Source organism: Xenopus laevis, chromosome 2L (genome assembly GCF_017654675.1).
Source record: "Xenopus laevis strain J_2021 chromosome 2L, Xenopus_laevis_v10.1, whole genome shotgun sequence".
NCBI classification, from domain to species: domain Eukaryota; kingdom Metazoa; phylum Chordata; class Amphibia; order Anura; family Pipidae; genus Xenopus; species Xenopus laevis.
Genome location: NC_054373.1, coordinates 147,903,951 through 147,924,956, shown reverse-complemented (window position 1 = coordinate 147,924,956; position 21,006 = coordinate 147,903,951). Strand labels below are relative to the sequence as shown.

General features: G+C 41.2%; 1 protein-coding gene across 2 annotated transcripts; it reads left to right on the top strand.

Moving 5' to 3' along the window:
* The first annotated feature begins 10,831 nt into the window (after positions 1 to 10,831).
* ddit3.L (DNA damage inducible transcript 3 L homeolog) lies at positions 10,832 to 19,820 on the top strand. 2 transcript variants are annotated; one of them, XM_018244892.2, is made up of 4 exons: positions 10,832 to 10,967; positions 17,253 to 17,295; positions 17,796 to 17,971; positions 19,016 to 19,820. In XM_018244892.2, exons 3-4 carry the CDS (start codon positions 17,828 to 17,830, stop codon positions 19,505 to 19,507), a joined length of 636 nt encoding a protein of 211 aa, XP_018100381.1. In that variant the 5' UTR covers positions 10,832 to 10,967; positions 17,253 to 17,295; positions 17,796 to 17,827; the 3' UTR covers positions 19,508 to 19,820. The 2 variants fall into 2 exon arrangements, with proteins under 2 accessions (XP_018100381.1, NP_001082635.1); NM_001089166.1 differs by lacking the exons at positions 10,832 to 10,967; positions 17,253 to 17,295 and having other exon boundaries at positions 17,817 to 17,971; positions 19,016 to 19,544.
* The last annotated feature ends 1,186 nt before the right edge of the window (positions 19,821 to 21,006 follow it).

The window sequence follows — 21,006 nt, the reverse complement described above, 5'->3', positions numbered from 1 at the left end:
TTTGCTCTCCTGCACTGAACAGCCAGAAAAAGATACAAATTGGCTTCTGCTGCCCAGAATATGAGGCAGCTGCTCTTAAGATACGTTTGTAACAATTTAAGATAAGCAAAGAAGCAATTGTAACCATTTAACATAAATAAGTCTTGGGAAACTGACTTGCAGCTTAAAGGAGAATTCAACCAGTAACATAAAAACCCCCTACCCTACGTAAATCCCCCTCCCTCCCGCCCCCATCCTATCTGGTACCTGGAGAAAATGCCCCTAACTTCTTACTTACCCCTCGGTGTAGATTCTGTCCTCTGGAATTCACAGCCGCCATCTTCTTTTCTTCATTAAACTTCTGAAGCAGACTGTCGTTTTCAGAGCATGCGCAGTTGGAGTAATATTCCAGTTCTGAACAACGGCGCATGTGCCGAAAGTGACTTGAAAATTTTCATGACTTTCAGTGCATGTGCAGTTGTTCCGGACCGGAATATTGCTCCAACTGCACATGCACCGAAAACGACGGTCTGCTTCTGAAGGTTAATGAAGAAAAGAAGGCGGCCGTGAACTCCCGAGGACAGAATCTGCGCTGGTAAGTAAAAAGGTAGGGGCATTTGCCCCGGGTACCAGTTAGGCTGGGGGGGGGGAGGGCGGGGTTGGGGTACGTAGGATAGGGTTTTTTATGTTACTGGTTGAATTCACCTTCATAAGCCAAACTAAACATAAAAAACACAGAAATGTGTTAAAACGTTCATAACTTTTAACAATTTTGTAACAATACTTTTCGCAATTCAGAGATTTCTACTAGTGAGGTGTGGGTCGGGTAAAACCATGACCCGCACTCCCTCGATCCACACCGACTTCCTTTTATAGTCCTGTGCCGCCCCGCCGATAGGGTTGCCACCTTTTCTGTAAAAAAATACAGGCCTTCCTATATATTTATCTTTTTTTCCCTATCAATAACATTGGGATCAGCCATAATTTTTACCAGCCAGGCCGGTAAAATACCGGCCAGGTGGCAACCCTACCCGCCGATGACGTCACAAAAGGGGCTATCAGGCGCATGGCTATAAAAGCAGAATTTGGAAGCCAGCAGTGCAAGGTAGAGGGCGGGGAGAGCAGGAAGAAGAGCTCGATCCGGATCCACCATCCACAAATGGGGGTGTGAGGTTGGCCCTCAAATCACTAATTTCTAATTTCTTGTTTACTTTGGTCTCAGCTTCCTATGTGTGCAGCTTTACTCTCAGTTCCACAGCACACAGTTCAGGGGCCCCCAAATGGTGTCTATGAAGAAATATGCTGAGAGGGGTGTCTCCTGTATCTTAACATAATGTGGAGCTCTGCAAGGGTAGATAATATCATGCAGTGCTTATCATAAAGTATCATATGTAGAAGAGCAGAATCAGAACCCAATACAAATGATTTTGATAAACCACCCATTGATATTTATACACTGGAAGTGTGCATGTTTGATATGTCACATAAGGTTCTGTATTATTCACACCAAATTATCTTGCCTATCCTTTTTGGGCTCTTTTTTTTTTTTGTATAAACAAGGAAACAAGGGCCAGCATTTTCACAATTTAGGGGCAAAACAATGATTCATTTAGGAGAAGACAATGTGTGAAATTGGGCAGAAATGATCACAAGTGTTTGTTTTTTCATTCAAGAATCAAATGGTCATAGGGTCACATTTTATATAGTTTAAGGACAAAAAAATTGATAATTTAGGGGAAGACAATCATTAAAATTGACCAAAACTTATTTTGGGTTTATTTAGCCCCGCCCACAGTGGCATCAGGGCATTCAAGTGTTTTATCTGAGACATATGGCCACATTTTTCAAAATTCATGGACAAAAATGGCTAATTTATCAAAATATATATATATGATATATGATCTATATATATGTATCATATATGTATGATCTATAGTTTTTAGGTTTTCCAGGGCTGGAACTAGGGGTAGGCAGAAAAGGTAGGAGTCTCTCATGTATTAAAAGTGGCACAGATTTATAAAAACATTTTTTACCTACTACTGCTTTACTCAGATATACTCAGAGATCATACTTCTCATTTCTGAACAAGCAAGCCAAAAAAGTCCAAATCAGTTTCCATTTGCCCTTAAAGGAGAACTAAACTCTAAAAATCAGTATGGCTTAAATTGCCATGTTTTATATACTGAACTTATTGCACCATCCTAAATTTTCAGCTTGTCAATAGCAGCAATGATCCAGGACTTCAAACTTGTCACAGGGGGTCACCATCTTGGAAAGTGTCTGCGACACTCACATGCTCAGTGGCCTCCGAGCAGCTGTTGAGAAGCTAAGCTTAGGGGTCGTCACAAATTATCAAGCAGAAAATCAGCCTGATATTATGACATTTATATTCTGTGTTTTGTATATTATGAGTGTGCCCCTAAGATCAGTAAGTGACAGCAGCACAGAGCATGTGCAGTGAATCAGCAGAAAAGAAGATGGGGAGCTGCTGTGGCAGCTTTCGAGACACAGATCTTTACTGCTGGTTGTGGATGCCTTGGGCTGGTACAGAAGCACAAAACATAATGTTCAACATTTCTGGCTACTTCTTTAGTTGAGCTTTAGTTCTCCTTTAAGGTAGTTACCTTAATGGCAAATTATTTGAGTGGAACACAGGTACCATAAATATTATATTTATATTTTATTTTATAATATATAAATAAAATATATTATATTTTGGCAATAATAAAATTATATATATATATACAGATTCAAGTTGTCAGACAGCTCCTAAAATAGTGAAAAAGGATGAAATCAAAAGGGATATGTATGAGGGAGGGTTGTACTGTACATTCCTCCTTTTTAAGTTTTCCTGCATTTTAGGATATTTTTGTGGTCCCACCAATTTATGCATTTTGATGCGTGGGGTGCTTTCCTTGGATTTTACACCATTACAGCCCTCCCCTACTTGGATGCTGCCTGGTCTGATAGTGAGAGGACCAAAGAGAGAGTTCTGGGCAGACAAGGGAACCAAGCGTGTGCAGGAAGAATGGAGAACCAAAACCAGGCAGAGCAGTACAAAATGAGGAGTCAGGAACATTTTTGAGGTCACAGGCTGAGGTCAAAACCAACAGTAGCACAGTACAGAAACCGCGAGAAATAAACGGACAGAGGTCAGGACAGGCACCAAACTAGGGATAGTCAGGAACAGACTTGATAAGTCAAGAGAGACAAGAGAGACTAGGTAACGCACCCAGGAACTATTCAAAATAGACCTAGGTTGGGCAATGAACCATTGGCCCTGGCCCTTGTAAATATTCGAATTTCCCGCGAAGTGCAATAACGTCAGACGCAGCACACATATGCATGTGACTGGAGAGGAAGCGGCATGCATCCCCGCCACAGCAGTAGACCACCAGGTATTCTCACAATCACCAAACAAGCACATCTTTGGGAAGTAAGTGCCGTATTGGCGCATGCGCAGTTTCTGTTTTCACAACAGTTTTCTGTTTCGCTACAACTGTGCATGCGCCGAAAGTGACGAAAATTGCTGAAGTGCCGCTGTCATTCTGAAGATTACCAAAGAGCTGGAAGATGGCTGCCGAGAACTCCGCTGGATGTAAACAGTTAGCGGCATTTGCCTGGGGTAGCAGTTAGGCTGGGAGGGAAGGAGGGAGGGGGTATATTATTATTATTAACATGTATTTATATAGCGCCAACATATTGCGTAGCACTGTAAAGTAAGTGTGATTATACAACTAAATCACATGAATTACATACATAGAATATATGGAGTAACAAACATCACAATCAATACAGGTACAAAAAGGTGAGGAAGGCCCTATGCATAGGCATACAGTCTAAAGGGAAGGGAGTAGTACACAAGGTGTGGGAGTGGGCAAGATCGAATTAAGTGGGTGAGAAATGTGGTATTGCGTTTGGTAGTTAAGCAGAGTGAGGGTAGGCTTCTCGAAAGAAGTGCGTTTTCAGAGATTTCTTGAAAGTAGAAAGGTTGGGAGAAAGTCGGACAGACCGTGGGAGAGCGTTCCAGAGGAGGGGTGCAGCCCTTGCAAAGTCTTGAATGCGAGCATGTGAGGAGGTAATGAGAGAAGAGTTGAGTAGCAGGTCAGTAGAGGAGCGTAGTAAGCGAGTGGGTGAGTATATAGAGATGAGTTTAGAGATGTAGGGTGGGGCAGAGTTATGAAGTGCTTTGAAAGTCAGTGTCATTAATTTGAATCTGATTCTGAAAGGTAACGGAAGCCAGTGCAGGGATGGACAGAATGGCGAGGCAGAGGAGGAGCGGTTGCTGAGGTGTATGAGCCTCGCAGCAGTGTTCATTATGGACTGGAGAGGTGACAGTCTCTGGAGGGGGAGGCCAATTAAAAGAGAGTTACAGTAGTCTAGACGCGATATGATGAGAGAGTGAATAAGAATTTTGGCAGCGTCTTGGGTGATAAATGATCGTATTTTGGATATGTTCCTTAGGTGGAAGTGACAAGATTTAATAAGTGACTGGATATGAGGAGTGAATGACAGGGCAGAATCTAGGATAACCCCAAGGCACCGGGCCTGGGGAGAGGGGGTGATAGTGGAATTGTTAACTATGATGGATACTTCGGGGATGCTACTGGTGTTAGTTGGAGGAAAGAGAACCATTTCAGTTTTAGAGAGGTTTAATTTAAGGTAGCGTTGTGACATCCAGGTAGAGATAGCGGACAGGCAGGAGGAGACGCGAGTTAGGAGTTCTGGGTTGAGATCAGGAGATGAGAGATAGATCTGAGTATCGTCAGCATAGAGGTGGTAGTGGAAACCATAAGAATTTATTAATTTGCCAAGGGAGGAAGTATAGAGGGAGAATAGTAATGGTCCCAGGACAGAGCCTTGGGGAACTCCAACAGAAAGAGGTAGGGGAGAAGATGCTACTCCATTGTAGGAGACACTGAAGGAACGATTGGTGATGTAAGAAGAGAACCAAGACAGGGCTGTGTCACGAAGGCCAAGTGACTGGAGGGACTGGAGGAGGAGAGGGTGATCTACAGTGTCAAATGCGGCTGAGAGGTCAAGCAGTATTAGTAGTGAGAAGTGATTGTTGGCTTTAGCGGTTAAAAGGTCATTAGTCAGTCGAGTCAGGGCAGTTTCCGTGGAGTGTTGTGGCTTAAAACCAGATTGTAGGGGGTCCAGCAGGTTATTGTCAGAGAGGAATGAGGTAAGTCGGTTGTAGACTAGGCGCTCAAGTAGTTTAGAGATGAAAGGTAGCAGAGAGATAGGTCGGAGGTTGTCAAGATTGGAGGGATCAAGAGAGGGTTTTTTCAGGATGGGGGTGACAAGAGCATGTTTTAGTTGAGAAGGAAACAGTCCAGTTGAGAGGGAAAGATTAAATAGGTGAGTTAAGGCTTTGATTAGACACGGATTGGTATTGCGGAGAAGTTTTGAGGGAATTGGATCAAGCGGGCAGGTAGTAAGGTGAGAAGAGGCCAGAAGCTTTGAGACTTCCTCATCAGTGACAGGGGTGAAGGAGCACAGGAGGGACTGGGGAGTGTGGAGGGAGGGTGGTGGAAGTCTAGGGGGGTTGAGTAGTGTAATGTCCCTTCTGATAGTGTCAATTTTGTTTTTGAAGTGCTCAGCAATATCTTGAGCAGAGACAGATGTGCATGGAGGGGGTGGAGAAGGGGAAAGGAGAGTGTTAAAGGTGGAGAAAAGTTGTGCTGGTTTTTTAGAAAGGGAGTTAATGAGTGAAGTAAAGTATGTTTGTTTGGCTTGGAAGAGGCTGGTGTTAAAGGAGCGCAGGGCAGATTTGTAGCTCCAAAAGTCTGATTCTGAACGGGATTTGCGCCAGCGACGCTCAAGTGCACGTGAATGTCTTTGGAGCGCTTTTGTATGAGCAGTATGCCAAGGTTGAAGTGGTTTGGGTCTAGAACGTTTAGTTTTTAAAGGAGCAAGCTCATTTAGGGCAGTGGTGAGAGTACTATAGTAGACAGAGGTAGCCACATTAGGACATGAGATGGCTGAGATATTAGAGTGAAGAGAGTCAAAGGAAGAAGAGAGATGTGACACGTCTATAGCTTGCAAGTCACGGTAGGTACGTGTTTGGGGAATAGCAGGGGGTGAGGAGGGAGTTAGTGAGAGTTGAAATGTGAGCATATTGTGATCAGAGAGGGGAAATGAGGAGTTAGTAAAATTGGAGGTTGAACAGAGTCTGGTAAATATGAGATCCAGAGCATTACCATTGGAGTGAGAGGGGGAGTCTGAGCACAAAGATAAGCCTAGGGAGGAGGTTAGTGAAAGAGACAGAAGAGTTGTTAATGTTGTTAACGGGTATATTAAAGTCACCTAATATGATGGATGGTATGTTAGATGAAAGAAAGTAAGGAAGCCAGGCAGCAAAGTTGTCCAGAAATTGACAACTATACGTAGGGTAGGGGGGTAGGATTTTTTTTACTTTACGATTGAATTCTCCTTTAAGGCCACCACTGTGTCTCTTATGAAGTGCTTTGGGGCCACCACTGTGTCCTTCCTGATATGCTTTGAGCCACCACTGTATCTCAAATGCAATGCTTTGTGGCCACCACTGTGTCTCTCATGATATGCTTGCGGCCACAGTGTGTCTGTTGTTCCAGTCATGTAAAAAGGGGCATGGTATTTTCAGGGTATAGCTATAAAGTGGGCATGGCTACAATTTTTACCTCTATAATACACACAGCAATTAAATCTCTCTTATTGTTTTTCATGTGACAGGAGGTATTTTTATTTATATTTTGTCTGATGGGTAAATGGCATCCATTTAAAAGTATTTTTATTATTTGAAGAAAGTACTAGTACTCTAAACTTATAAACCAGGGCACATACTCCCTTTGTTTTCAGATTCAAAAGGTAGAATCTTGACCGAATCCTGGATCCCTAATAAAAAACTTTATAAAGTATGGAAAATTCATTAAATGTACACTTGCAAAAACTCATAGGCCAAAGCATCACTTGCTAGCATTCAGCAACGTAACTAGAGGGGGGCGGGCCCTGGTGCGGGACGCGCAGCCAGGCCCCCCTCCGTATGCCCGGAACCGTCCGGAATTCGTGGCGTGCAACCTGGCCCAATCGCACCCCCTGCTCCCCCGGTAGTTACGCCACTGCTAGCATCAGCTAAGTAGGGAATGTTATTTAAACAAAGTCGTTAAGCAGCTTGACTATTTCAGCAGCATAAGTTTAGACAGACAAAGATTGCATCATTAAGTTTGATTATCTTTTAAAGCTTCATGAAGGTTTTTGTGAGCAGTAACAGGTGCTGCAGGTTGCAGGTAGGGTTGCCACCTGGCCAGTATTTTACCGATCTGGCCGGTAAAAATGATGCTTAATGCCAATGTTATTCGTTGGAAAAAACGGCAAGAATATAGGAAGGCCGGTATTTTTTTCCAGAAAAGGTGGCAACCCTAGCAGAAAAGATGGCAACCCTAGTTGCAGGTAGGATCTTCAGGTGCAGATATGGATGCGGGTCTGCAGGTCGTGGGCCGGGTTGTCTTACCTATATTTTTATCTATATTTTACTCCTTTATACATCTTTTAAAATGTTTTTTGCTCCCTCCCCCTTCTGATATCACTTCTAGTTTGAGCAACAGCACTTCCTTTTTAATGGTGGTCAGCGGTTTGCCGATCGGGTTAAGGATAAAGGGGTTGTGGGTCAGGTAGCTGGTAAAAATGCAGCTTGCAGGCAGTGCTGTATTTAGGTTTGGTGCTGCCTTAAGCACTGGACCTCAGCACACCCGGTTGCAGAAATGGTAAGCGTAAGCGTAAGTGTGATGTCATGCTCACATCTGACATCACGATCGTCAATGAACACAAGAAGTGCACTCCTACCCCCTCATCCCCCCCAAGCTTAGCCGTTGGATTATTCCGCAAGTCTCTGGCGGCAGTTGGGGAGATCTTTAATTTTTATAAAAAAAATATATATAAATACGGACTTGCTTGCATTTGCATGTTGTGGGTCACAGGTCCAAATTTAAAAATGTTGTTCTTTGCAGGACTCTAAAAGGTTATGCAGATGGAAAATGGGCATTAGTTAAACATTTACTATTTTTATCACTGAGACTAATGGTAGGCACTGGGCATATCCAGGTCTGAACTGAACTCAAAATAGGACCTGGCATTGCAAGTACACAGAGGCCCAAACAGCCCCCACCAGCCCTTTCTATGGCAACTTACAGCAGCCCCTCTGGTATTTGCCAGAACCCACAGATTGCCAGTCGGGGTCTGGGCATATCTGTATGATCTGCTTGCCCTCGCCCATATTCCTCCAGACAAAAGGGATTGATCTCACTTCATGTGCACATACAGATACCAATCCTGGAGCTCAACTTTGCTCTTTGTTGAACTATCAGGCTCACAGACCACTGCTCATAGTATCAAATAAAACTTTTATTTTTATTGGAACATAGCTAAAGATATGCTTGACACATTTCGAGGCAGATTTATCAAGGGTCGAATTTTCGAGGTCAAAAATACTTAGAAATTCGACCATCAAATTTAAATACTTCGACTTTGAATATCGAAGTCAAAGTTTTTTTCAGCGAATTTGGGTATCCTGCGGTCAAATTAAAATCGTTCGATCAAACTATTAAATCCTTTCAGCGATCGGTCAAACGATTTTACTTCAACTTCCAAAAACGTAGAAAAATGCTCTAGAAGGTCCCCATAGGCTAACATAGCACTTCAGCAGGTTTAATTTGGCCAAGTATTGAAGTCGAAGTTTTTTAAAGAGACAGTACTTCGATTATCAAATGGTCGAATATTCAAACTATTTTACTTTGAATTGAATTCGAAGTCAAAGTCGTAGTATCCTATTCCATGGTTGAAGTATCCAAAAAATTACTTCGAATTTTTTTACTTTGAAAATTCCCTATAATTCACTTCGACCCTTGATAAATCTGCCCCTTCGTGTCAAGCACTTGTTCATAAGCATAATCAGTATCTCAATCCTTCTGGTGTAAAAGGGAAACTTTTATGCTGCTAATTAGAGATACTCTTGCTAATTTAAATTGTTGCTAATTAGCAACGTTCTTGAACTAACATTCTCTGCCTTAGTTGATGCACTTTCATTACAGCTAAGGATTCCACAGTTTTTCATGAATTTGTTAAATATTTATTAATTCTGTATGTGGTAGGGATACACTGAATCCACTATTTTGGGATTCAGCTGAATCCAAAATTCTTCAGGAAAGATTTGGCAAAATTCCGATCTGAAAATTAGCGTCAGGAAGGTTAAAAAGAACCATACTTCCTTTTTTTGTGTGACGTAATTTTAAGGATTTGGATTCTGTTCGGCCAGGCACTTGCAAGGTTTAATCCCAAAATCGAATCCTGAATTCAATGCATCCCTAGTATGTGCTAAACTGTATTGAAAAAAATGTTTGGAGCGATAAATCATAAGGCGATATTAAGGGGGCCTATTTATCATGCTTGTTTAAAACATTGAAGAAAAAACAGTGATGTTGCCCATAGCAACAAATCAGATCTTTGTTTTTTTTTCCTCTAATTTGTAGGTGACTGTTGAAATCGAATTACAGATCACAGATGATGGGTTTTTTTCTCCAGTGTTTCACACAGCATGATAAATATGTGTTTAATCAGTGGATTGAACAGCGAGACTTTGGGGCAAATTTACTTATGGTCGTATATCGAGGGTTAATTAACCCTCGATATTCGACTGCCGAATTGAAATCCTTTGACTTCGAATATCGAAGTCGAAGGATTTACCGCAAACAGTTTGATCGAATTAAAAATTGTTCGATCGTACGATTAAATCCTTCGAATCGAAGGATTTTAACCTATCGATTGAACGATTTTTCTTCGAGCTAAAACACATTAAAAAGCCTATGGGAACCTTCCCCATAGGCTAACATTGCACTTCGGTAGGTTTTAGGTGGCGAAGTAGGGTGTCGAAGTTTTTTTTAAAGAGACAGTCAGGGATGGGCGAATTTGACCCGTTTCGCTTGCCAAAAATTCGCCGCCAACGAAATGTCGCAGACGCCCATTAAAGTCTATGGGCGTCAAAAAAAATGTGTCGCGCGGCGAAACTGTTTTGACGCGCGTCTTTTTTTTTGACGCACGCTGCCATACGAGTCTATGGGCGTCATTTTTTCGGCGAAACGAGGCGAAAAAATTCGCCCATCCCTAGAGACAGTACTTCGACTATCGAATGGTCAAACGATTTTTAGTTCGAATCGTTCGATTCGAAGGTCGAAGTAGCTGAAATTCTAAGTTTTTTTTGTTCTATTCCTTCACTCGAACTAAGTAAATGGGCCCCTTTATTTTGCTTTATATAAATGGAATTATAGAAAACCCAGCACTCAATTTGCTTATTGTGTAACCATAACCGGTTTTGGGGCTAGGGTTGGTTGCTAGTGGTCCATAGCAACGCAGGGTTTTATGTCTTACTGTAGTACTCCTTAAGGTTGAATTCCCACTATTTATGGAGCTTTCTTATAATAACACCAGGTTAAAGACAAGGTCATAGAATACCAAGGTGAAAAGCAAGCTTGGAAAGTCCCTGGGGCTGGGGGAAGGCTTGGCTTTGGCTTACCAGCTCTTGCATCATCCCCTATGAGTTATGAGTCACACTCATCCCGTGATTTCCAACAAAACACTTCCGCAACACACCCTGTGACTGCAGACAGCATAGAGCAGTTGAGTCCGCCTCTAGACTTCCGACTCACATTCTTCTGCGTTTCACACCTCGTTATGCTTTTTCAACTAGACGCCTGATTGGTTGTAGAGGGCTGATAGAACATCTTGTTTGAGGCGAATGAGGTATAAGGGTCACGTGCATCAAGCTTGGAATCAGCAATCTGATTGGCCGGTGTGGGAAATATATAAAGCCGGTGCTTCTCCCCGCATCTTCAGTCGTTTTGCTGAAGACGCAGACGATGATTAACATGAGCCCAAAGTCTCTTAACGTGCAACCACAAACCAGCTCACGCTGTCGCTTTATTCGTCAAAAGAGAACAGACCCTACGTGGAGAAAGGTGATTGTTATTCCTTATGTTATTATTGGCATTTGCACGTAGGTTTTAGCTTCTCCTAAACTGTAGCTGGTAAAAAGCAGTATTCAGTGACAATGGCTTCCATGTCTTTAGTCCCTTGGCAGGTACATTATTCTGGTCCATTTGGGACAGAAGTTCTGGGAGTTTTTCATGGATTTAGGAGGAGGGTTGTGTGCTGAGTTGTGGTACCCATAGCATCCCAGGCACCTCAGACTCATCATTTAGCGGCAGCATCAGCCATGTCTGGTGTGTGACTACATGATACTGGCCCCACTGCTAATTCATTTTAGGGCCCACAACATATCCAGAGGTTGTACTGTTCTATAAGTATATAATGAAATTGCTCATTAATTGGTGCCTCTTGGCCCCCCCTGTAATTTTGGGTGGGCAGCCCCCCTACAGCCACAGGGTCTGCTTCCTCTGTAGTTATTGCCATATCCATGCTAATTCAGCCTACAACAGTGCCTGCACCCTGACATACAGCTGCCGGAGTCAGAGAGAGCCTATGATTCAAATATAATGGAAGCTCCTTCTCCCCCTTCTTATTCTCCCTCCCCTGCATCTCAAGCCCGGCACACACAGCCACCGGGAAGATTAACCATTTATTATCTGTGTGGCAAATCCATAGCCACTTGACTTTATCCCACTCTTGGTGTGGCTGAAAGGCAATCAAGAACAGGAGTGACACAATTCAGATTGTATCTCATAGTTGGAGACAAAATCGTTAAAGGGGAGTTCTTGGACTTGCTATGCTTGCTGTGAGCAGCCAAGGCAGTGGCGTAACTAGATGTTCCTGGTACCCACAGCAAATTCATTTTAGGGCTCCCGATATATCCAGAGATTGTCCTGTTTTACAAATATATGTTGAAATTTCTGATTATTTGGGCCTCATGGCCCCTATACCTTCTGGGCCCCCCTGCAGCCACAGGGTCTGCTTCCTCTGTAGTTACTCCCCTGAGCCAAGGAATTTATTTCATTTGACAAAAAAAGAGATAGTGAAGAGGACAGGCGCATGCCCCTAACACTTAACTTTTTCTATCTGGCTCCAAGACTTTTGTATTTTCTCCGATATTCGCTAATAAGCAGAAAAGGAATGCATGCTGTGGGCAGCACCCTGCATTTTGTTGTATTTAAAGATTTATTTTCTTGCATCAGCAAAACTGTGAGACAAAGAAGACAGAATACCCTGGGGAGAATCAAAGAAATATTTTCATTTGTAGAATTGTACCCAAACAGACAGAAAGCCATCTGAGCAGTGTGAAGATGAACTGAAAGTCCCCCATTTAGTTTTGATCATCTATGTATAAAAGACCCATTTACTGAGCGGCCATTTTCATTTGGTCCAAGAAAGAGCCAGGAGCCTACAGGCTCATCGTTAGTCCTTTCCCAAGGGTTTGTCTGTTAATGACAGAATATCTGCAGAACTGAGCAGCACATCCTATACAACAGTAGCACAAAAGAGAAAAAGATTAACCCTTAAAGTTGCACCACCCCATCTTTAAATCCGAGGACTCAAGGAACAATAAAACTTAACTTTTAATAAATAAATTAAAACCGTAAGTCCAGAGGAGCGTTTAAAATAAGGTTAGGGACAGGGAGGCAAAGAACCCGAATTCAAATGGGCAAAAAAGTACACAGCATACAGTGGGTGTTTGGGATGTCAAAGAGTAACCCACGAGCCTACAAATGTAAATACTGGTAAGTCACATACAATCATTTAACAGCCATAAGTCGGGGTAAACCTTGTATGATGGCTTTTAGGCCTTAAAATATCCACCACCCCTTCACCCTCAAGCACACCCTCCCATAGCCAAAGAGAGAGAAGCCAGTGTATTATGGCTGTATGTCGATTAACCCTGAATTAAATCAGGTAAACTAAATACATAAACTGCCAACCCTGGCATGCGAGTGCTGGTAGGCAGCAGAGTTCAGTTAATAAACCATAGACTGAGATAGGGATTAACACAAAGCGCAATCAGGTCTGGTGCACCACCCCTTCACCCTCAAGCGCCCCCTCCCCTTTTCCAAAGTAAACAACCAAAGTAGCCGTATTCAATTAGTTTTAGATTTAAATGGAGGTAAAGATTCAATCCCAGCCACAAAATCACAGTCGAGAACCCACCCCTTCACCCACAGAGCTTCCCACCCGTTTCTGCTGTGAAGCGGTAGCCCAAAGATAAACAGCCAAAGTAGCCGTATTCAATTAGTTTTAGATTTAAATGGAGGTTAAGATTCTATCCCAGCCACAAAATCACAGTCGAGAACCCACCCCTTCACCCACAGAGCTTCCCACCCGTTTCTGCTGTGAAGCGGTAGCCCAAAGATAAACAGCCAAAGTAGCCGTATTCAATTAGTTTTAGATTTAAATGGAGGTTAAGATTCTATCCCAGCCACAAAATCACAGTCGAGAACCCACCCCTTCACCCACAGAGCTTCCCACCCCGTTTCTGTTGTGAAGCGGTAGCCCAAAGATTCTTTGTAGATTCAGCCCCCCTGCCTAACAATTCTAAAATGCGCCTGACGCGCGTTTCACCTGCATATCACAGGCTTTGTCAAACATTATACAACATTCAATAGAGCAATAAAGCTTGTCACATAATGTGGCTATGGTATGCTTGCCAGAAATGACTTAGAAACAGCATTTTAGCTACTGCCAAAACATTCAAACTGCCATTGTCATCTTTGTCTATTTTATGGGGTCAAATTTCTATGACACCTGCCTCCCAATGGGCTGCTCGGTTTCCTAGAAAGGTTCATTATCTTTTCCAGGGACGTTATTGATCCTTTACCAAGATGATTTTTTGTTTATCAGTCTACTGGCACTGTAAGATTTTATTATGCACATTTACTGGTGTAACATATACATTTGGTGTCTGATTAGCAACCTACCTAAATCATTTTAATTCCTGAGGATAGGGATTGAAACATGCCAGATGCAATTTACAGTAGGCTTCTCCAGGACGAACTGAACAAACTACAAAAGTCCTTGCTTGCAATAAGTATCAAAAGCAAGAAATTCAGACTGCAACAGTTGCAGCCTCTATTAGGACATTTAAATTTTGCTACAAAAAAAATCCTGCGTGTAGAGTCTTTATGTGGAAACTGGTTGTTGTTATTGGAGAGGTTACTAATCTCATTGGCACATCAGATTAACATCAGAAGTAAGGGAAAGTCAATTTAAATGCGAACTGCTTCCTATAGCACCTATTCCATTGCAGGTGGAATTTATAAAGACAATTGGAAGATGGCAGTCACACAGGCATAAAATGTAGGTCAGGCCGGTCTGTGTTTAGAAGTCACTTGTTTATTTTTTGGGTGATGAGAATAGTCCTAAAAACAATTTACAGTGCAATTTAGGATATCCTTAGGGGGAGGTTAAGCTTTCGGTATCGAGTTTGGCAATGCAGCCATAGTGAATTTTGTGTTCGTGTGATTGGCGGGTCCTTGGAAGTAGAAGGAAATGGCCTCTATAGACAGGACCAAATTCACCTTGGTGACATATGTTGAGACATTTTCTAATTGGGGTTAAAGACTGCCATGAAAAAAAAATAGTCATTTGGTGGGATGGGGCCAAAACTGTTACTTGACCCAAATAATGAACTTTGGCATGGAGGGATGATCAGTTTTATGTTAAACTGTGAAATGAGCTGCTGGGTTGAGGCGAAGCTTGTAAAAGTGGGAAGTGAAAAGGTGACATGAGTAGGTTATAGTTAGAATAGTTGTCAATGTTATGTGAAGGTTATTCAGTAAAAAAGCAATGGCCATTCTCTCCAGTACTTGGTGTATTGTTTTTTTTTTCTCTTTCTTTTGGGGAGGTTAAATAAAGGTCTGGCATTGCAATTTCAGCTTGCCTCTCCCACATAGGGGAACGCCACAGTATTTACCTGGCATGGGAGGGCAGCTGCAGGCAATGAGGGGTTAACTTGGCCTTGAGACCTACTGTTTTTAAGCTGCTGACCTAGTAAGTGTTACCTGCAGACTGGTTGCCATGGTTTACTATATCTGGGTAGACTTTGCATTTGAAAGGCTTTAATACTGTGGGAGAAGTTCAGGCTGAGTAGGTATTTACTGGTCAATAGATGATAAAAGAAGATGTCAGCCTGCAAAATGGTAGGTCCTATTTAGTATAGTCACTACTCTTTTATGTATGTGTGGGTGTAGGATCATATCTACCTTGGTGTGTAACCAATTATTCTGCATATTTGAGTTTGATGTACACTTGCCATACTGAGTGCACATGGAGCATTGGCAGTGGAGCCAACTCTCCATTTGCCTGTATTTTCATACATTTATCCAAAACGAAAAAAACAAAACAAAAAAACAACCTTAATAAAAAAAAAAACAGAGGTATCTCCGTGCTTCATTGTCCCTGAGCTTCTCCTTTCTGACACGTTTTGCTTCATTGGACTCTGCATCAGATCCCATTGTTATAGGGCACCTTATGAAATGTAGATAATGAGCCATATATAAATAAAACCATATATTCCTCAAGCTGCAACCTTTGTCAGGCCTTGAGATAAAGAGGCACTCATTATACAGAGGGCATATCTCTGGACTGATACATTTTTACTGCCTTCTCTCACTCAAAAAATGACATAGCAGAACGTCACAGCAACCATCAAACTGTACATATCTTAATGAAAACAATAGGCAAGAAATATTTAGCAAATGCAGGGGGTGGGTGTATCCTGCACAAGATGTAACTATAGAGGAAGCAGACCCTGCGGTTGCTGGGGGGCACAGGAGTGTAGAGTTCCCAGTAAAACCCTAATTAATGAGCAGCTTCAATATATCTTGGTAGAAAGGTCAACTTACAAATATTTAATTGAATTTGCTGTGGGGCCCAGTAACATCTAGTTAAACCACTGATACTGCTCATTTTAAAACGCCGGAAATCCCGATGCTAAATCCAGGTCAGTGACCCCTAAACATGCATTCATTTGCTTCCTGTTCTGATACTTAATGTGGAATTTTAAGACTAGGGGGGTTATTTTAGTTTTTTTGAGTTCGAATGAACTCGTGAAATCAATGGTTTATGATTTAAGAAAAAACTTGAATGGGTAAAAAAAAACTCAAACCAGTGAGTTTGGGGTTAACCTCCTGAACACTCGAACTGATCGCATTTTCGTCAGAAAAATAAACTTGAGTTTATCGAGTTTACAAGGGAAACCCTCCGAAAAAAACTTGAACATAGTAAAAGCTATTAACATCTTCAAATGGTTCAAGGGACCTCTGCTATTGACTTCTACATGACCTCAAAAGGTTTTAAGATGTATTCTCGGATTCAAGCTATTAATAGTAATAATAATAATAATAATAATAATATAATTCTTGACAAATTAGAATTTTTATAGCCTGAAAAATTTATTTTTGACTCCAAAAATACCTTGAAAAACTCACATTTTTAGTGGAAAACACAACTGGAACCTTAATAAATTTGCGTAGAACTTAGACTAATGCAGGATTCACGATATTTAAGTGAAGGGAATATGGTTAGATAGGTGGAACTGAGCTATTACTGACCTGTGTCTCCCACCCCTTATTAATTACTGTTTTAGGGTTAAGGTGCAAAGTCAATACAGTCGATATCCCAACCACAATTTTATTAACTTTTTTTTAATATCAAATAATATTATTTTCCTGTGTGTTTAATGTATACACTAATTTATTGTACATGCTGTGAAATACTGTGTTGGCATTTGAAAAGTACATGATGCTAATAGTAATAGGGCCTCCACTCTGTGAACTGTAGGGTGGTAAGTACTAGGAATAATAGAAAAAAATGACACAGTACTCATTTGGATGGCTCATTATATCCACAAGGCTATGGCTCATTATATCCACATTTCTAGGGAGGTTGTAAAGGGAATATTGATGTGGGGGTCGGGATTTACCTGCCGATGACGTTCCAAAAGGGACGGGGTGAGCGTTTATAAAAGTTGAAGCATTGTAGGGTCGGGGCGGGGAGAGCAGGCAGAAGAATTCAACCCGGACCCGCCTGACCCGTGTGTATCGGGCTGGCTTGCACGTCACTAAAAGGGAACCAATCCCAACATACAGACCCAGATTATAAAATGTGTCCTGCTGTAATGTTCTCAAATACATACAGTATGGATTCTTCTGGCATATACACAATTTAACTATACTGTATTTGTTTTCACAAATGATCTTCTTTCTATTGAATTGTGTAACCATGTATAAGTGCTACAGAGAGGTATTCAGGCAATTGTTTGAAAAATAAACTAATCGCACTTTCCTTTTTAATAGTGTTGGAGAAGAAAGACAATCTTTATACATCACCATACATGAGGTAAGCTATTTCAATGTAAACTATTGTGAGCATAACAGGTTGTTAGTTGCCTTTCTAAAGGACTAGTAGACTGAAGGAATTCTGCCTTTTATCATAACCAACCCTCTAGGAAGTGGTGCTGACATTTCTAAACCATTTGATTCCTGGAATGCTTCCATAATACCCTTTAATCTAAGGTTTTGTGGAAGCCTATGGCATCTACACAGTTTTTGGTTTGCCAACATTTCCATGCAAGAGGAATTATCCTATTCAGATCCCTTGTACAGAACTCGTTTGACAGACAATTTCCATCCCACATGATAGATCATCGTGCTAGCTGCTAAATTGGTAATCGGCTAAGCTGCCATAACTCACTCTTATATTTCAGTGATAAATTATAAAAAAAAAAAATCATTGTGGACTAGCGACTGATTCCCCTAATAACGTTTCTCACAACTTGCAGCTAAGGCATGTGGCATTGCCGGCCTTTCTACTTGTTTCATTTATTTTCCCTTTTACAGAAACGGTCTTGTGAGCAAGATTGCCATACAAAATGATGGCAGAGTCTCTGCCATTCTGTGGCCCCACGGGCACTTTGTCTGGATGGGAGCTGGAAGCTTGGTATGAAGATCTTCAAGACATCTTGTGGGCTGACACAAAGGGTGCTGGAAATTTGCTCCCAGTTGTTTCAGAGCAGGTTGGTGTTTTTTTTTTTGTTTTTTTTTTTTTAAGTGACCAACTAATTACTTGTTTATGATTCCTTTGGTGATGTCTACCCAGAATTATAATATTGAGGAATAAACCTCTATGCCTGTTAGTTAAGCTAAGTGTTCCTTTTCTCAGTTGTGCCCTGTTCATCAACTGGATTGTTCCACTTTAACTTTGTCCTATAGGACAAAGTTAAAGTGGAACAATCCAGTTGATGAGAAGGACACAACTGAGAAGCAAGTTTGAAAAGGTAATACTTGGCTTTTCGAGATTTATAGTTTTAGATTTGATATGGTTGCTATGGTTGTCATTGGCTTCAAAGATGTATCTGTCCTCAAACAATCTAATGTCTGGCTATGGGATCCCAACAATCAGCATTTTACATTTCAGTTTGGCAGTGTGATAAATTAACAGATCAAATGAAGATTCTGAACAGGCTAAGAATCATCCTATTAAGGCCTCCTTCAGCAAGCTACACCTAAATAACATCCCATGCTTTTTGAAAGTGAATTCTAACAAAAAAAAGTGTTAAGGCCTAGAAACCAGGGGCAGCCTAGGCTTGGCCACCATATTATTTCAGTCTGCACAATGTAGGAGCCTGGAACAAGATTGCATTGAAGTGTTCTCTTTTTGTACACTCCTCTGCCTGGGTACTTGTGTGTAAAGTGTACCATTGCCATATTTTACCAAGTCAAATCCGAACTAATTCCCCCTCCCCCATTAATTTTACATTTCATTGCCCTTTTAAAGATATTTTTCATATGTAATTGCTTTACAAACATCTATATCCCTTGCTATTCTAAGTAGGGTTGGTTCTGACTCTTGAAGTGAAACCTGTGAAAAAGCATGCAAGGCATTGAGGGAAGTCTTGCTTGTTTCTGAATCCGAACTAGCAGTGCGGAAAGACAAATAATACTTTCACTTCCAATTACGTTTACAGGCAACTTTAAAACTTTTAAAGCCGATTGAACCCCAAAAATACAATAATGGCCCTTATTGTTCAACATCTGAAATTTTTTATTGTTTTCTTTAGGAGATTCTACAATTGGAAACTGTGGACCATTCTCCATACATCTGGTCGACTGAGTCTCCTTTGCTCGTGGACATTAACAATGAGGATAGTGATGCTTTAGAAGCTGCTGTACAACAGCTGCCTTCTGCCATCTTGGAACTAATAAACTCAGAAATACAAGACAGCTGTAACGTCTCTGCTTCCCCAAAGAGTGAGGATACGCAGCAGCCAGAAGTGCCTGAGCTTGATTACTGCAGTAGCTCTTCAGTACACACCTACACCGAGGACGAGGAACCTTGTGCTAGTCAGCCAACATTAAAAAGAAAGAGAAGCAGTCCATCACGAGGAGGAAAAGTACGTGTGAAAGAGAAGGAAGAGGAGAATGAGAAAAAAGTGTCCCATTTGTTAGCTGAAAATGAACGACTAAAGGGAGAGATTGAACGCCTAAGTAAGGAAGTGGAGCAGACCAGGAAGGCTTTGATAGACAGGATGGTGAACCTTAAAAAGGACTAAGACTTGTTTAAAGAAGAGGAATAAAAAACTAAAACAGAGTTACACTTGCGTCCTGGAGGCACTTGCTCTGCCATCAGAGGAAAGAACTATACTTTATTGTAGGAAGGTGAACTTTTTAGAACTGCTGTGACTTTCAGCTGGTACATTGTAAATACTGATGTGAGCAATCACAGGTTAGTCCTTTATATACAGCATGTGTTAACCTGCATGTTGTCCGTTTGCAAAACTATTTACACCATTTAGTAATCAACTCGTATATTAATCAAGTATCCAAATAAAACTTAATATTGCGTGTATTGTTTTTTTATGTGCATTTAAGATCTTGTCCTCATTGATATTAATTTGCTTCAAACTGAAAGAATGTCCAAGCTGGGCTTGTATTTGCAATCCTGTGGTCTCCCCAGTGAACCTGCATTCCCTTATGTCTCACAATATTATCTGCAATGACAGAGAGTGGCTGTAAGGTATTCAATACCAAGTTGAGGGTGTAGTCATTGTACATAAATGTTTGGTGGTGATATACTAATACTGTAAAGTAGAAACTGCTATAGACGGCTACAGTCATTCTAATGTCCTTGTAGAACACAACAAAGCTAGACATGCTTTCTGGTATAAAATAATTACAATTTGCTTCCATATCTGTAAATATTGCCCTTTTACCTTGAGCCACTATTGTCATGTTCTGTGTGCTCACATGCTATAAAAGACAGTTTTGCCCATTCATTGGCTGACATAACCTAGCAAGTTTGTATGCCCTTGATTTGTATGTAAGCACAGTACCACAAAAACTGGAAGTGATGTCACACATTGTATTGATCTGCCCTGACCATCCCTAAAGGCTATTCTAGACAAGTCCAGAATGTTTTTCAGGTACTTAACCCAACACACAACTCAGTGTCCCTTTAAGACTAGACCTAGTGTTTATGCACGCCCACGTGTTTCGACAGTCAACAAATCATTTGCAGTGCCAACACACTTGCCATTTTTAAGTCACTCCATGAAGTATCTGGATTTACTGATCGGTCAAATACAACATAAAGTGAAAATTGTATTGGAAACATTTTTATGTACTTGATGTTTTTCTATTATTCTTGCAAAATAAAAACCATTAAACATAAAAACTATGTTCCCACCCCAAGCTCTTGAAAATACACCAGAACAGTACGTGTAACGAAACTAAAGGATCTGTAGAAGTCAGGCAGCAGCTAATAGTATACATTACTGTGAATTAACTATGTAACGAAAAATAATGATGATGCGGAAAGTCTTTCACCCTACTTGGATTCTGGGTGATACTACTGAATTGTTCTCATGACAGAATAGTCTATAACTATCTCAAAGCTGTATGCCACCATTTGGTACTATACTAGAAGAAATGGAGCGAGCTACAATTTTATGCTTCTGCTACAGTCGGTCATGTAATTCTAAAAAATCGAACTTTAGGTCAGTCTAATGCCTATTTGACAGGCTATTTCCCAGTGATTACAATGGTTGACCTC

What these genes read in the sequence shown, in the direction of transcription:
- ddit3.L (XM_018244892.2), top strand. Translation starts at nt 17,828, where the DNA reads ATGATGGCAGAGTCTCTGCCATTCTGTGGCCCCACGGGCACTTTGTCT. An exon ending in TCCCAGTTGTTTCAGAGCAG is followed by an intron (nt 17,972 to 19,015) that starts GTTGGTGTTTTT and finishes TGTTTTCTTTAG; the next exon opens with GAGATTCTACAATTGGAAAC.